Consider the following 18,013-nt stretch of genomic DNA (forward strand, 5'->3'; position numbering starts at 1 on the left):
AATCCCCACTTTAAATATCATTTCTAGGATCAATGATGAGAGGACATTGGATTTGGAGAAATAGATATCCACTTTAGAAAGTGATATGCCCTATGTATAATATGTATGTTAGGGAAGCTGTTGGAGGTTTGCTGTATTTGCAAAGGTAAATTAAAATCAATCTGCCTCGCCTTTGCTTCTTGCTTCACACTTGGCAAGTTGATCAAGGTGTAGTTGTTGACTATGGTTGTACTTGCAGTTTGTTTTTTCTCCATATGATGTTGAATTTAGTATGTTTTGTGGTATTTTGCATTTAGGTATTCTTTCTTTATGTGGCTTGGCCCTTATAAAATGTGAACATTTTTTTAGATGATCTAATAATTGATGAAAGTTCCCAATGGTTTTGCTCTCTTGTATTAGTTTAGTCAACCCTCTTTTGGTTCCTTTCTTTGTTCTTTAGTTTCTCTTTAGCATGTTCTTACAGACGATATGCTTTTGTTTGTAATGTAAGACAAAGTCATTGCGGCTTATAAAATTGAATTCTATAATTTGAAAAGATGAAATATGTTTCATAGAAATTTGGTTACAATTCAAAATATAGAACATCCAAGGCATAACAATAACAATTTGCCTTAAGAATTTTATCTATGACAATTCTTTTCATACAACTTTTTAAGCTAGACGAGATTATTATTTAAGGTCCTGTTTGGATTGTATCAATATTTGAATAAATTTAGTTTAGACTTTTGAAGATAGAGCATAACTTTATCTTTTGAAGTTTAAATATATCGTATGGGATAGAAAAGTTAACTGTTGAATTGAGAAGTATTACTTTTCAAGCCAATGCATAATTTATATTCAAGTAATGTTTTGAAATATTAGTGTTGAGGATTTATAAAATACAATTCTATAATTTTAAAAGATGAAATATATTTCATCGACATTTCCATTACAACTAAAAAAGTTCACAATTGTGAACATTCTAGGCATAAGCATAACAACTTACTTTAAGGATTTTATCTTATTACAATTCTTTTTCATACAACTTTTGAAGCTAAACAAGATTATTATTTAAGGTCCTGTTTGGATTGTATATTAAATTAATTTTGAATTTTTAAAGATAGAACATAACTGCTTTTAAATTTAAATATCTCCTATGGAATAGAAATGTTGACTGTTGATTTGAGAAGTATTGCTTTTCAATCCAATGCATAGTTTGTGTTCAAGTAATCTTTTGAAATAACAGCTAATTGATGAAAGTTTAAGCGAGGTATTGGATATAAAATATTCAGTATACAAAGACATTTGTTTTATGTTCTAATTCATTTGATATTCAATTGCAGGTATTATATTATTTGGCACCACTTTTCCCAAAAAATGTTATCTTATTTTGGGAGGATGAGGTATGTCAATTATTTGACTAGTCCTAGTATTGGTGTTTCTATAGAAAATGCTTTCATTTTATATTTTCTTTTAGTTTGTGATGCTACCATGAAAAGTTGATTATTTCCATTTCAAGTGTCATAAAGGAAGGCTTCATGGTTCTTCTATGTTGAATCATCTATGAAATTTTAATCAGTTGGAGCACTATTTCTTGCTTCCTTTTTTGCTAAGTTATAGGGTTCGCCTGTTTGGGTCCATGCACCCGAACTGGGTTTGCCCGGGGGTTGGTTTGAGATTGCCCTGGGTATGTACCCAGGGATTTGGGTTTGCCAGGTATGGACCCGGGCGTATCCAAAGCCTCAGAGAACCAAAACATAACAAAAACAGACATTTTTGACCTGTTTTTTGCATTCAAAAACTCTTAAATATCCCTAAAAGCACCCCTTCTATCGTTGGATTTTCCTCATGCATTGATCAATGATGAAGTAGCATGCTATTAAATGTTTTTCTTCTGCCATTTTGCATTGTTCCATCTTCCAATTCAATTCTGAACTATCAATTGGCATTTGGCATTGATCAATAATGAAGTATCATACTATCAAATGTATTTAGTTTTATAATTTTGTTTATTTCTTTAAATTTTTGAATATATATATATGTATGTATGTATGTATGGACGAACCCAACCCACAAACCCAAAGGGCAAAAGAAAATTTGCCTGAACCCACGAACGAAAGCCCGAAACCGAACTGGTGACTTAGCTTTTTTGTAATAGAACAAAAAGAAGCTAAGTTGCTTTATTAACATCAAATGTGAGTCATTTTTGTTTGATAAAAGACAATTATATTAATATAAAATTATATTACAAAAACCCTTAGTGGACTACTAATTAAAAAGTCATTTGGAAAGGAAGACGTGAAGGGAAGTACTTGCCATGAGAGAGTAATGGTCATAGATAGGACAAAAGAAACAGTTACATATGCCTTAGTAATGGAAAGAAAAACGAACTATATATTGGAAAAATAGAGTAGTTATTAGATTCAATCTCTATGATTAGTTTGTTCTCCTACAGCCTTGGATTTGGGTCTGAGTTTTATCAGATTTAGGTTCATTATTTAGTTCACTGTGGGTATTGATTGCATGCAAGATTAGAATTAAAGAAAGCATTAAAAAAAGCATTAAAAAAAGACAAATATTCTAATACATGCAAACCTCTGATTGAGTGATAAGAGTATATACACCCAAGAAACTTCTATTGTGTACTCAAGATAAATGATTGTGCTTCAATGTATGCGCTCTCAAATTAGCAGCATAACAATATCATTCTTTGATTATGAAATTAACAACATTACTTTGCATGAAGCATTGTGATGCAGGAGCATCCGGGCTCATTGGAATTCTTGCATCACACAAAAAGATTAGCCTTTTCTATTAATTTGTTTTGTTGTGGTTTATTTTCTTGTCCTTGCAGGTAAGATTTCTAGGCAGTCTCTTGAAAAATTAAAGCAGTTAACTTGAAAATTAGCAGCTCTAATATTTTAAATTGTTGTATTTAAAAGGCTCAAATATTTGAAGTTTTAAATCAAATTGAAGGAAGCAAATATCCATTACCCAAAAATGTTAGCAGGCAATTTATTGCTGTTTTGTGCTCCAAATTCAAATTTCCAGTGCCCCTATTTTGGACTATGCTCTATTCCAGGTGCTTGGTAATTGCAGGAAAGAAGAGGAGCTATAAATGGAATCGTGAGGAGTTACTGGCTGCTGGGTGCCACATTGCAAGGGGGGGTTGCCTGGTAGTTTTCAACGTCCAAAATGAGGAGATATTAAACAAGAAAAAGTAAAGTTTCTGGAAGTTTTCAAACCCCTAGGAAGTAGGAAGGACAAAGAGCTCAAGTTGGTGAATATTGAATATCATAAAGCATGAATGGAAGAGAAAAGATTCTAGCGCCTGAGTTGTGATTCCAGTGGAAAGAAATGCTTGTAAATGAAGGTGTAATGCTGATTTGAAGGTGTTATGTTCAGATTTGCAATGGGCTGCCTATAGTTGTGAAAGTATTGGAGACAATATCTAGTTTGAGGAAGTTAGTTTTGGACTTAATGTTGTCTATAGCTTGTCATGTCCCCTCCTTGATCATTATATATAGCATAATGAAACGCTTATTATTAATTAATATGATAATTATCAAACGAAGGATAATTTGAAATTATTAAGTAATTATTTAATGTTAGTATTTAATTATATTTAATCATATAATTGAAATCGGAAAATTGCCTCATTTATGAGACTTCACGATTTTCTTCTAAGGTTGAAAGACGACGAGTAGGAACTTACGCAATATCGGTTTGAGTGGAGATGATGGTCAGTTTGATAATAATCATCAGTTATGGTTAGTAGCGATTAAGGAATAATATCGATTATCATAAGAAAGCAGTTAACAGTATCACCGATGTAAATAATATTAATTCATTAAATATGAGTTAATTAAATAAGGTTAACATTAATAAATGATTAAAATATTAATAGATTTAATATATACAAAATAATAAAGAAATAAGTATTATTAAAACAAATTCAACATTATAAACTTAACTACGAACTATTAATAAAGACAAAATTGAAAACATTAATACAAACTCTAGACTACACCAAACACCAAAGTAGGCCCCACCCCATGATTACCCCCCGCACGAAGTGCTGCGATGGTAATCGCAGCGTGGGCTGCAATTACCACTGCATCCCTTCATGTGGAAGGGAACCCGTGGAGGGATACAACCCTTCACGGGGTATAAGGGAGGATAGAGGATGGGATAGTCGGGGAGGAGGGGAGAACGATTAAGTTACAGGCAGGAACATCCTTGTTTGGTGATATGCATGGGAACATGCTTAATACGTAAGCTTAATATATATAGAGTCTGATAATGTTTTATGCAGAATTTAAGGGTAACATTAATATAAACTGCAATACGTATGTCAGGCACTCTTTAATTCCATGTATAGTGGCAGACCAGATCTGATGCATGTCAGATCTGTCTGTCCTCACAGTTATTAAATATAATTAATGCTGTTAGGAAGTGAGGGTACTGATAATTTATATAATGGGAATTAATAAATAGGTAACTAATAAGTAATCAAATGATCTATAATGTAATATACTTATTTTATTTGTTTATTTATGTTCAAATCAAAATATATATATATATATATATAAAACAATGATGTAATATCAATAAGAGGATATATGTATATACATACACATATACTAATACATATATATATACATATCCATATATATAAATGTATATATAATGTCTTTAATCAGATAAATAACAATATTAGATCATAATTCAGAAAAGCTCATAGGATAATAGGTAAGGAGAATACATTCACATGTATAATCCCTGTTGCTGTTGTCTAAACCTAAGAGGGGACATTACAGAACCGGAACTACTACTGCGGGTTACGACAAGTAATGAATGAAATTAATACATATTTAATATATATGTTAACAAATGTAATTAATACGTATAAATATGTTAATGAATATTTTAATTTATATGTTAATGAATGATTTTCATATGTTAATTAATATGTATAAATATGCTAATGAACATGTTAAGAAATATGTGTAAACATATGTGATACATATGTGTAAATAGATGTTATTGAATACATATTAATAAATAGATAGGAATGTATTGAAATTGATATGCATATGTATGGCTTGGTTGATTAAGTTCAACCAAGAGAGACGGATCTAGCCAATCCCCTCTGAGGACTTGGATAATGAAGGCATCACCCAAGGAAAGGAATAGACAAGGGTCCTCCTTGGATGGCTTGGGTGTAAGAGGTTACACCCAAGACAGGATTCAAACTCATCTTCGATTTCCTGGAGGGCTTGGAACCAAGGGGTTCCAAGAGGGCGAGCTTCACGGCCGCCTAAGGACATCTTGGAACCAAGGGGTTCCAAGAGGGCGAGCCTTACGACCGCCTATGGACATACTTTCGTATGGCATTCGTATCCTTTTTTTTTGATAAAAATTATGAATATGTTAATTTAGTATTAAAGATAGATTGCAAATTAAAAAGATGGTTTATACCTATACATATATGTTGTATTCTAACAATTTGTTTTGCAGGACATTGATCTCTAACTAGTAGGGACATTACATAGCTGCAACAATTGACACCCATCGAGGGTTCTCAATTGTTGATCTACATTAATTGGTATTACAGTGGGTTCCTGTTAAGGGATTCCTAGCCTTTGTGGATATAATTGGTCTTGTATTTCAAATGTTGACTAGCAATATTGCAGGGTTTAAGACAGTTTATGTTGAAAAGGAAATTGTTAATTGGTAAGTTTGTATTCTGAATGTACTATATTCCTATTTTTTATTGAACTAATGATTTTAGGGCAAGATTTAGGACCATCCCTAAAATGAGACATTTTACATATTGCTAACTCAAATGCACAGCTGGGAATGGAAGTTACGCTCCAAAAATGGGGAATAACACCTATGACCTACATTGAAAGTCTTACCCCCCTTGAACACCTTCAACACGCAACAACAATACTATAAACCCATGCCTCAATAACCACTGATGTTGGCCAAATCAGGATATAACTCTATTGCCTAGCTCTTGGTTTGTTTGATGGATAGCTCTAGGAGCTTCAATCTCCCCCACAAATCTGAAATATCATGTCTACTGGTTAACCCAATCTCTCTAGAAAATTTCTACACTATTCTATAAATTTTTCTTCGGCAGGACAGATCTGAAATATCGTGTCCATTGATCAGTGATTGTTTAAATATTTAAGTCTTAATATACTGATCAAGAACAGACATAACAAAACAATGATTATAGTATGTTACTAATACTAGTTGATGTGTCAAGAAAACAAATAAAAAGAACAATGATTAGAGAATCGGCACACTGATTCATTAAAGAGAAGAAACTATTTTTCAAAAGGGTGTGATCCATATGCTGGCCAAATCATAAAAAGAAACAATAACTAATACACAAGGTGGGATTCACTAAGGCAAGGCAGTGGCTTGATTAAGAACAAACAATTACTAATAAGCAGTCGTTCATAAACCTAAAGGTGGTAAGTTATTAAGGTACAATTTAATCAATGAAATGGGATTTTTACAAAGGTGCGATTTAGAGAAGAGGTACGATTTGTGAAGGGATACAATTATTTAAAGCAGCAATTAACAAATATAAAGATTTGTCTCTATAATTCAGAAGGGTATGAACCTTAGAGATAAAGATATTTATAGAGATTGGAAATGGATTAGAGGAGTGCGTGTGAGTTGAAAAAGAAGATAGACCAAGTACAGACACCAGATCTATAGAGAGCATTATATGGAGATTATTTCAGATTTGATAAGAAGTATATTAGGAGTTCATGAGCAGATTTTGAAGAGGAGATTGAGATCATTTTGTGGGAGATTTATGATTTACTCATTGCATAATTGTAGAAGGTATGCTTGCAGATTAAGAAGAGAGTTGTAACTCTTGTGAGTACATTTTGAATGAGGAGTTGGTGCCTCTAGAATTTGTAAGAAGCAAATTAATAAAAACAAAATTTTTCCATGGGTTTCTCCCTCGAGGGTTTCCACATAAAACCTTGTTGTTGTTGCAATGCTTATCGTTTTCTCACATGTGTTAACTTAGCATTTAAGCATAAAATTATTGAAAAAGTTTTAAAAGTTAAAGGAATTTCATTATACTGATTCACCCCATCTCTCAGTATAACTATGTGCTCAATACTTAGGATTATTTAAAACTTAATTAATTAATTATCGTGATGACCTTTTTAAATAATTAAAATTAGTCGTCTTTTTTATTTAGTTTTCGACAACTTAATTTTATTCATATAGTTATTCTCTAATGTCAAATATACAAGGGACATTACATTTAAGCAAGAAGAAATAAAGTATCTGGAAGTTTTCCAATGCCCAGGAGGGAGGAAGGATAGAGAGCTCAAGTTGGGGAATACTAATGATCATGAAGCCAGAATGGAAGAGAAAAGATTCTAGTATCCAAGTTGTGTGACTCTAGTGGAAAGAAGAGCTTGTAAATGGAGGTGTAATGCTGATTTTAAGGTGTTACATTAAGATTTGCAATGGGTTGCCTGTAGCTGTGAATGTATTGGAGACAATATCTAGTTTGAGGAAGCTAGTTCTGGACTTCGTGTTGCCTTTAGCTTGTTGCAGATTGTAGAGATTTTTGGTTTGCCTCAGTTCAATAAAAGTTGCTAGTGTGGCTGCAAGAAATTTCATACTTCTTTGTTTTAATTTTATTGTAGGTGTTGAAATTTTCTTGCTATTTATTTTGAAATGTTTAAGAGTTGTTCTATAGCTGCAACAATTGACACCCACTGAGGGTCCTCAATTGTTGATTTGCATTAGGTTGATAAAAATGATAGATTTGATGATGAACTTACAGAATTTTCAAGAACTGGATGGATGCATCAAATTAAATCCTGAATTATGTGTCTGATCTATGATTGATAAACATGATGAGGAGAGATGGCAAGCATGGAGGAGTTGAGAATTAATTTTATTTTTAATTAAATTTGTGATTTTCTGAATTTGATTGGCTTGGTGATTGAGTTGATTTGTAAGTAGAGAGGATTTAACTGATTGCATGAGGATTAAATGAGTGAGTTGATGAATGAGTCAACTATTTGCATTAAAGAGCTAAGTGAGGGCATGATTAAGCGATTGCATGGATAAGTCAACTAATTTGATGAATGAGTTAGGTTAGTGCATGGATGAGTTGAGTGATATGATTGATTAGATGAATGGGTTAACTAAATTTGATTGATTAGTTAACTAAATGAATTGGAATTTGAGGATTTATTTAATTTATTTATCGATAATGTGTGACCAAAAGGTGATTTTAGGTACTTTTAATGTATTTAAGCATGAAAAATGGCTCATATTAAATAGATGTGAGAAATTAGCTCAATTCAATTAAATAATAATGAAGAATTAAATGGATAATAACGAATGTAGAAATGATAAAATGATAATGGATATTGGAGAGTGATGTTAATAATATAATGATAGTGGAAGCATCATCATTTGAGTGTGTAAAGTGTGGATAATGTTCTGTTTGCAGGCCAGATTTTTGTAGGCTAAAACATGTATATTTTTATTCTAAAATGATTTTTTTTGAAGTGAATGCCTGTTTTTAGGTTAAAATATGTATATATGCTAAAAGTATTTGAACTTTATTGTTGTCCGTATACTAAAATATGTATATAGGCTAAAATTATGTGAACTTCATTCCTGTTTTTGAGGCTAAAATATGTATATTTATTATTTTTATACTGTTTTTGTATAGATGTACCCAAATGTACTCAACCCCAATTTTATTTTTCCCTAATAGCATACTCAAACTCAAACTAATAACTTAGGATCTAGTGCAAGAGGTTAGCTGTGTCCAGGATGCTTAGGAAAACTAGCATGCCTTCAAGTTGATCCTTGATGGTGGAAATGCTATCTCTTGTTTTGGTTAGCTGAAAGCCACGGTGCTCTACTCTTGGTGGACCTATTCACCATGGCTCATCCTCCTTGCATGATTCCCTCAGGTAATTCTGAATGAGAATTTTCCATAGCATTGGGAACATAATTTATTAATTTGCACTAATCTCTCATTTACACTGCCGGAACCCATCTTTGAAGGTTTATATGAGGTAGTCTTGCAACGAAAGTTGGTTGGAGTTTTGTTTGTTGGACAAAAGCAACCAGGGAGGCAAGATTCTGAGTAGTGTGTTTTTATTTTGTTCCCATGGCAACCAAAAGCGTCAGAAGAGAATTGTGAATGTTTACTAAAGCAGTGTGCAATGAAGATACTTTGCCTTTTAAGGCCAAGCAGTTTCTGCAGAGGAAGGTGGTAGTGTGAAACTCTTCAATTTGAATCTGGATAGGATCAGGATTATGAATTTCTGCAATCTAAAAATTGAGAAGTAAAATAGTTTGACCAGAAAAAAATTTCTGCCCTCAATAATGAAATTATATTAAGGAGACTCTTTTAAAATTTGGCCATTTTAGAGTGTCAGATTTTCTGTGGAAGAAGGATTGAACAAATATGCCTCATTTTAGTCTAGGGCAAAACCAAGTAGAACACATCCTAGATGGAAATCATACTAGTGAAATTCTACTTTCTAAATTTTTCTTATACGCAAGACATCACATATTTCAGATGCATATTGTATGCAAGACTGTATTTTTAATAGCACTACGATGTCGTTGATTACACAATATTCAATGTAAACTTCGCATGTTGAATTCGTTTTTCTTTACTGAATGTTGGGAGGATAATCAAATTTCTTTTGTGTAAAATAATTTTATCGTAACCTTAAAGTAATACTCAAATAAGTTAAGGTAACAGTTGTATATCTATAGTAACAAACTGGATGAATCTAGCTGAAGAGTAAAGACTTAAACTCTACATTATTTGATGTGAGTATTTTGAAAGATAAAGTGACACTTTTAGATTGCATAAATTTTTTGATTCATTTTATCTTGTGCTAAGCTCTAGATTCCAAAGATGAAGGCTTATATCACTGATACTGAAGATTCAAAGGGGATAGATGATTCCAAGGACGAAACATTACAGCAGGAAACATGGGATGACATGATAATTAATGTGAGTTCTGGTGGTATAGATAGCTGCATTCTGGTGACAGTATAGGTTATTATGTCTCAACATTTGACTGAAGACTGTTAGGAATGGATGTGAATTGTGAACAATATGAATATTTCTTGCTTATCATTACAGCTTATGTTTTTGTGGATTTCCCTTGTACATATGTTATTCACTTATTTTTCTAATATCTTTTTTATATCTTTTCACTTCTTGTGCATTTTCTTGCAGTTCTTTTCAGAATCTCTTGATGTAATCCGAGATCCGAAGTGGACTTCCTCTCTGGGAAATTCTCTTTGTAGGCAGTATGTACTATACAATGGCGATGATGAACATTCAGCATTGCTACATAGGTATCCAAACATTAACATCTGAAATTCAAAATAAATATATGCTATGCATATATGGTAGTGCAATTTGAATAATTGTTTAAAGTCAAATGACTTTTATCAAATTGTATATTTATTTTTTATGTTATGGTCTGCATTTCCTTTCTTTCCAAAGAAATTTGTTCTCTTTGTTTAGGTATTTGAATTTCGGTGAGAGATTTTACTATGTGGAGTCATTAATCCATTATTGTACTCTAGGAGAGATAAATGCCCAACTTCCACATTGAAATGCATTATATAAAGTATTAAATAATAAATACAATTCTTGAGTTGTACAAAGTTCAAACTACAAACAAATGTCTCTCACACAAGAAAATTAAAATTGCGGCTTACTAATTGGATCTACCACATAGTTTTTAGCATCCTCCTTTCTTTCATGTTCATCTTCTTCTGTCTTTTCCATTAGGCATTATCATCAAGTGTTGCCTTAAAGAGATTCAGTCTGTCTAAGATTGTGATAATTTGCAATAGCAAATATTCCAGTTGGGACTAAGCATGCATTGCCCTTGCTCCTTGATATTGATTGTTCTTTGTGCATCATTAGCTGTAAATGTGTATGTCCTTTATGGTAGGAAGTGTTTCACTTGGAATTTGTAATGTCTCCTTCTTAGTGAGGTGAAGTTCATTGGGCCATTAGCCTATTCTGGAAACCCGTAGGCTAATTGGAAGCAAACATTAGGGTTTCTTGCTTTTGAGGAGGTTTGTGTGAGCTGTTTGATGCTTGACTAGTTGGAATTCTACGATTCTGATTGTGGACTCCTTTTGGGTTTTCTAAAAGCTTCGTAGAGGTATGACATGCATTCAGTTCTAAGAAGAATTCCAAACTTACTATTTTTAGTAAGTTTGTGGCAGTTGTTAGGGTTTTGAGGTTTGTCTGGGTTTTCTGAGCTTGTTCTTAGGGTTTGAAGAGAACTTTTTGGAGTTGTTTTCAGGACTTACTATTTTTTGTAAGTGTCATTTTATGTAGTGCTATTTTTAGCAGCTAATTGCAGAGCCCCAACCCAGTTCAGCTCGACAGTTATCAGCACTCAGTTTCTGGCTCATTTGGTTCTGATCAGTCTTTGATTTTAAGATGATTTATTTAAATATTAATACTCCATTCTAAGGTTAATAATTAAATTATTTGATGGTCGACTTAGGAAACTGGAAAAGCATAGTTTATTCAAAATTTTGTATTAATTCTCCTAAGTCAGGCGCCAAGGTTGAAAAGTGTTTTAAGTTATTGTGTTTTTTATATTGCAAATTGTGGACCATGGAAAAGTTCGAACTTGTCTAGCAAAAGGGGACTTCTCTTTGGATGCCACATGCTTGATAAATGCAATGAAGTGCAATGCTAATGTGTGTGTAATGAAATGACATTTGATTTGGGCATATTTGGTGTGCATTTGCATTTGAATTTGGCTGGGCAAAAGTTATAATAAGAACCTTGGGCTCTCATTTTGGAATCCATTATTGCTTTGATAACAAAGTGCTGCGAAAATGCTGTCAAACTCTTACTTTGAGGAATGCATACCTCCTAGTGTCTGAGTTTCGTGCCTGAGAGATAGCGCCTAGCTGAATGTATGACTGTTTCTCATCCAGAGGAGCAGATTGGGCTCAATGTGGTGAAGATTTGTGTGTATTTCTTTGTGCTCTTGTTGCTGGTCGCGGAGTGTGCTGAAGTAGGTTCTTGGTTGCAGGGCTCAATGTGTCATTCTTCTCGTTCTGGGTATTTCTTCTATCTTTGTGGTTTGGGCGATTCATTTTGTGAGTTTGTAGTCTAAAATGGTGTTTGGGATTTTATTTTTGTAAAATTGTACCCTAGCTGGTTGTAACATGTGGCTGAGTGCTTTGGGATGCGTGCATAAATTATTGGGGTCAGATTGCCATGTTTTGTTGTCCTAGTATTGATCGCCTACCTCTTAGTGCTCATATGCTTTCAGTTTCATATCATTTGGTTAAGAATTGGGTGAGTTGTGAGTGTTTTAGTGGGATTTGGTGCTGCTGGTCTGTGTTTTCAGCATGCTAGGAGTATATCAGATTTGGAGATTTTCCAATTTGGAGTGTCTTCTTTTGTGGAGTTGGTTTTAGAGTGTGTGGGTTTTTTGGTGTGAAGAGAAAGATCTTGGTAATTGTTTGCGACTGTTGGTTCTCCATTCTTATCTTCTATGATTCATATTGTAATGTTGGTAGTAGTACTAACAACGATTTCTGTTGATCTTTCTTAGACCCACTGCAAAGTGGAAGAGGCTTGCCTTGCCGCCTATCTTTGGGATAGTGATTTCTCTTAATTTGTTATCCATATTGTGCATTGTAAAGCTGGTTAGTAGTACTAACAGCTATCTAATTGGATTATTGCTCGTAGTCCCATTGCATAAGTGGAAGAGGTTGGCTTTGCCGCCTACTTTGAATATTGTAATACTGTCCTCCCGCTGCATAAGTGGTAGAGTTGATTTGTAATTTCATTTCTAGTCCTCCCGCTGGATAAGTGGTTGAGTGATTGCTACTTCAGTTTCTTGGCTTGTCCTTGGGTGGTTTACCGCCAATTGATCTTTCAGTATTCTCATTATTCCGTTGAAAAGTGGAAGGGGCTGGCTTGCTGCCCAAGTGTTGTAATCAATTTCAGTTTCTTGGATCTAACGATCCCCTCAACACTGTATGCTCTCACCCTCCCAGATTGGGCTCTTGGTGATCAAAAGGTGGAAAGGGTTACTTTCAGCAGTATTGGGATTTCATTTTCTAACCCCAACGGGTGTTTGTGTTGATTGTAAACTGAAATAATTGAAAAAAATTAAGGGGGATATTACAGAATCCCTCACTCCATCCTTCATGGCCTAGGATGGTTATATGTCCTTCAACTTATCTCTCAAATGTTAAGACTCAAAGGGAGTAGGACAACATCCATAGCTGGTTGGAGAGACTCATAGAAACATCATCCATTTGATTGATAAATAAGACTTTTGGAAAGCTATAAAATTGGCCAGCGTAGGTGAGGAGTTCTTGCAAGTCATTCACTGTATGTCATTCTCATTTCCACTTGGGACTAAAGCAGTAAATTGCTCCTGTTCTGCTATTAAGCTTGAATAGGTCCGTTTCTATGGTATGTATATTGCTTGTTGTGAATTGAAGGCCAATTGTGGTTGGGGTCCATCTCATGAGGATTGTATTGATTGCTTTGGAAATGTTTTTTTTTCTCTTTTCAGTCTAGTATACTGAAACTATCTAGGAAATCTTGAATGATTATTAGAATGGGGATGTCTATTCCAAGAAATGTATTTATGCTAAAATGGGGAAGATGAGCTCTTTTGTTGGAGGTGGTTTTGTTGGAATTTACGAGGTATTAGGAAAATGTTTAGCCTAAAGAAATAAATATGTCGTGGAAAAGAATATAGAAAGTTGTACCAAGTGCTTTGAATGGTTTGATGAAGGGACAAGTAGAATAATTCAATAAACGATTATCGAGATAAATACCTTCATGTACATATGCTTTAGAGCAGTGTGAAGAAAACCCTAAAGACCTGATTGCTTCTGGAAATTTGACTTGGAATGATCTAAGGAGAGTAAGGCTGTTTCTATAAGAATATCAAAGAGAATGGCAGCGTTCAAATAGAGAGGACTAGTTCTGAGTAGAAAATTGTGATGAACCCTTGCTGGTTCAACTCTTCAACCTGCTGTAATTTGTAGATCTTCTTTGTAATTTTGATTATTAAGATGGTCTTTCAGAAATAGACAGAAGTTGTAGAAGGGGGTTTCTTTAATTTGCAACACATATTGAAATAATACATGAAATTAATCAACTGAAACAATAAACTAGAGAATTTAGAAGCATACCTGTAGGTCCTTAGCCAATTTATTGAATTAAAAGAATTCAATCAGCAACTTACAAAGTTCTGATTTTTTCTCTTGAAACAATTCAGACCTGCTCTTATTTAATACTAAGACACCCAAGCAATGGAAGATGGCGCCAATAAATGAGCAAGCTGTGTGTTTGGAAAAAGAAGCCTCCAAACCACTAAAGAATTAACTACAAAACAATAAATAGGAAACCTACAACAAATCTGCCTTGTAAGAAGCCAAATCTGCCCCAATTTAATTCAATTTGACTTCTGAATGAAGCCAACCAAGATGCAACAATTCGATTGATCTTTCACAATCTCAAAGCTATTGAATTCTGAATAATGCACGCTCTCCAAAACAGGTCCAAACCCTAGCCGCCATAGCCAAGTGCTCAGAAGAAATGTCAAATGCTCAATATCAATGAATGAAGTTTAATTTCCATCTTGGCTGCCAAAATACCCAAAAAGTACGATTTTTGGCAATTAGGGTTTTAAATATCATAACTTGCTTTTAGGATTCCCAACTTAACCCTAAAAGCAACGCCTAACTTAGGAGATATTAATTTTTCACTTAAATAAATTTAAGTGATGCACTTTGTGGTTTTATATTAATATTTCATTAAAAGATTAATTGCCTGTGGGAACCACTTAAAAATTCATATCTCTCTCATTATTGCTCAGAAATTGAATATGTCAGAAGCTGGGGCCACTGTTTGCCATGCCAATGAAAATAGGACCATGTCTATTTTTAGTAGTTTTTCCCTAAAAATTAGGAAATCCTCATAGAATGTCAGAAACTGATGAAACGAAGACCAGAACTGAACTCAACACTGAACTAGAACAAATAGACAGACCACTCCTCAAGATATTGCATTGCTGACCCCCTTATCCATACCCTGTTAGCCTACAAGGGTCCAAAAATAGGCTAACTCCTCAAACCAATGTCTCTGACTAGGATGGGGACATTACAAAAATTCATGTACCAGTTTGTTATAGAATATTGTAGTGAAGAATTGTCATAACGCTGATGGACAAGAACATTGAGTACATGGAATAACAAACACGACTATCCAGCACAGATTGAGTCTCCCTTCTGGTGAGATCATAACAGCAATTTTCCACTTCAAATGTAATTTGTTTGTGAAACTGCTTTCTTAATTCTATCATGTAATGGATTTCTTATTTTTTTCTACACCTATATCCAGATCAGACTTCGACAATCCATGTGATAGTTGTTTTGTTTGAAGTGGATATTTGTATTTGATATGACAGATCTAAAGACATGACAAAAAATAATTGGAGACATGAATCTATTTGAGTCCTCTTCTTGGACTGATATGGAATAAATTGGGCTTATGTCTTCTGTCTTTTGTTCCTGTCAACATGAGAAGAAATTTTTTGGCTGGGGATCAAGTAATTGATGGTGTCTTGAAGTTTTCTGTGATTGAGACTGAATTCAATAGTGAAGGATGGAGGGTGAAGGGGGAGGCACTGTGAGGGCATGAGTTGGATGGGATGATAATGATTGATGTTGTTTGAAGGTTAAACAAGGATTTTTAAGCTTGAGTAATATTCGAACACAAGAAAAAAGAACCTTGAAGTGCATACTCTGAGAGTATCACTTTTCAGTCTTATAGGGTTTAAATGTTAGCCTATTCTAATCATTGGGATTGGTATGAGGCCTTGAAAGGCCTCATATATTTTAATACCATTTGCGAAAAAATCCACTAAGAAGAGGCATCATGGTTAAGATTGTGATGAACATGTACAATATGAAGTTCCCAAAACTGAAAAGAAGCTAATAGATATTATGTAAAAGTGTATAGGGGAAATGGCACGTTTGAAAAATTGATGTTTTTAAGAATTATTTGTTTGATTTGATGAGAATAATTGTGCATGACATCCAAAATAAATTTAGAGTTCACCTCTACTTCAATGTAGTCAGTTTTGTTCTCTTGGGCGACACATACTCCTAATTCGAGAGACAATGCTTCTGCTAAATTATGTTTTATTTTTTGCTCAAATATACTACAAATTCCTTATGAGTTTACTCATGAGTATTTTGTTAAAATATAATCTTAGATAGTTTTTACAGCAGTTGTAGTTTATGAAGCAGCTTTAGATAGCTGTTAAATAAGACTGTAGCTTAAATCCTGAAGGCTAGCCTTAGATATCTATGAAAATAAAGATTGGGGATCAAGTTCTCAGTGCAGGCTGAGTTTATTGAGTAGTTTAATTATTTTTTTGTAGCAGATTTATTTTCAGACTCAATGAAAACTGTTATAGCGTTTTGACAGCCATTCATTGGGATTTTATAATTTGTTTTCTATTTTATAAGTTAAAATGGATTCTAGCATCTGAGATAAAGTTTATTTTGATTGGTATTAGATTCTGTTTTATTCCTGTGGGAATTAGATATCAGGTGCAGAATCTGTTTACCATGATTTATAAAATTTATCATGGTATTAGAGTAGTTTACTGAAACCTTCTGAGCAATCCTTTAATGGATAATAGGGCTGTCACCTATGAGAGGGAGCTGTAGGAAGGTTATAGGGTGGGATGCTCATTATCCATGCTTGAGAGAAACACAATGGACCTGTGATAAAATTGCTTTTTTAGGTTGCTGGTTAGTTTTATTTAGCAGCATATTCCAGTGCAGTAGTGTGACTATGTACAGTTTCAGATATGAAGATAGATTGGAAGTTTGAACTTCTTCCTCCGGAAATCTTGGGTACAGATGTTGTTGGAGGTGCGGGGATCTGTCGGACTTTATTTGGGAACTGGTTATAGAGCCAATTGATTTGATGTTATTGGCAGATCATAAGAAAAAGATGGCCAAAGCTAAATGTGTCATCCTTGATTTTCTAAGCATCATTTGATCCCTCACATCACCAGAAAGAACATGTTTGATGCTCTAGTCACTCTATTTGAGTGATCACTCGAAAGGACATGTTTGATGCTCTAGTCACTCTATTTGAGTGATCACTCGAAAGGACATGTTTGAGTACATGGTGTAGCCTAGGCAAGTTCAGTGGGTTGCTGCACAACACAATCTCTAGTACTTGAAGGGCACTATGCATTTGAATCTGAGACTTAATGTTGTATGGTTTTCAAATTCTGATTGAGAATATAGTGCTAGTGATAGGGAGAGCACTCTAAAGTGTTGCTTCAGTTTAGGTTTTGGTATGATTTCCTAGTACAGTAGGAAAAAAACTTCTGTAGAATTCAGTTCAACAAAGAAGAATATATGGAAGCTAGTTTTGCTTGTTCTGAAGCCATCTGGCTTTGGAAGTCACTAGGAGAAGTGACTAATCAGGCTTTGGATGCTACTATGATTTACTGTGACAGTGAGAGTTGTATCAAACTATCTGAAAATCTAGAATTTCATGATTGATCCAAGTATATTGAGATCAGGTACCACCTCATCAGAGACAAGGTTCAAAAGGAGCTGTGATTTTGCAGTACATTCCAACAAATCAAAAAGTTGCTGATATCTTGACTAAGCCTCTTTCAAAAGGAAAATTCAAGATGTTCAAAGAACAACTTAGCATGATGGAGAATACTTTCCTCGAAAAGAGGGAGTACTACAGTATATGTCTTAGATAGTTATCTACAGAAGTCTGAATAAGAATATAATTTAAATCTGGAGTGCCAACTTTAGCTATCAATTAAATAAAGACTGGAGTTCAAGTCTTGAGTACTGGTTGAGTTTAACCTAAGTTACTGGTCTTGGTATTGGTTCGGGTTTGGCTTCAAGGGTTCAGTTTGTAGGTTCAGTCAAAATTGTT

The 18,013-nt window shown here is 34.0% G+C and overlaps 1 protein-coding gene across 11 annotated transcripts in view; it reads left to right on the top strand.

Annotated features, from left to right (window-relative positions):
* LOC131069149 (protein SHOOT GRAVITROPISM 6) overlaps positions 1 to 18,013 on the top strand; it is a 381,540-nt gene that overhangs the window by 188,974 nt on the left and 174,553 nt on the right. For all 11 annotated transcript variants that reach the window (XM_058004502.2, XM_058004498.2, XM_058004497.2 and 8 more), the window contains 3 exons: positions 1,323 to 1,382; positions 9,917 to 10,024; positions 10,253 to 10,374. In XM_058004502.2, the coding sequence (XP_057860485.2) occupies positions 1,323 to 1,382; positions 9,917 to 10,024; positions 10,253 to 10,374 (290 nt within the window). The remainder of the gene's footprint in view (positions 1 to 1,322; positions 1,383 to 9,916; positions 10,025 to 10,252; positions 10,375 to 18,013) is intronic.

Source organism: Cryptomeria japonica, chromosome 1, assembly GCF_030272615.1.
Source record: "Cryptomeria japonica chromosome 1, Sugi_1.0, whole genome shotgun sequence".
Lineage (NCBI taxonomy): Eukaryota > Viridiplantae > Streptophyta > Pinopsida > Cupressales > Cupressaceae > Cryptomeria > Cryptomeria japonica.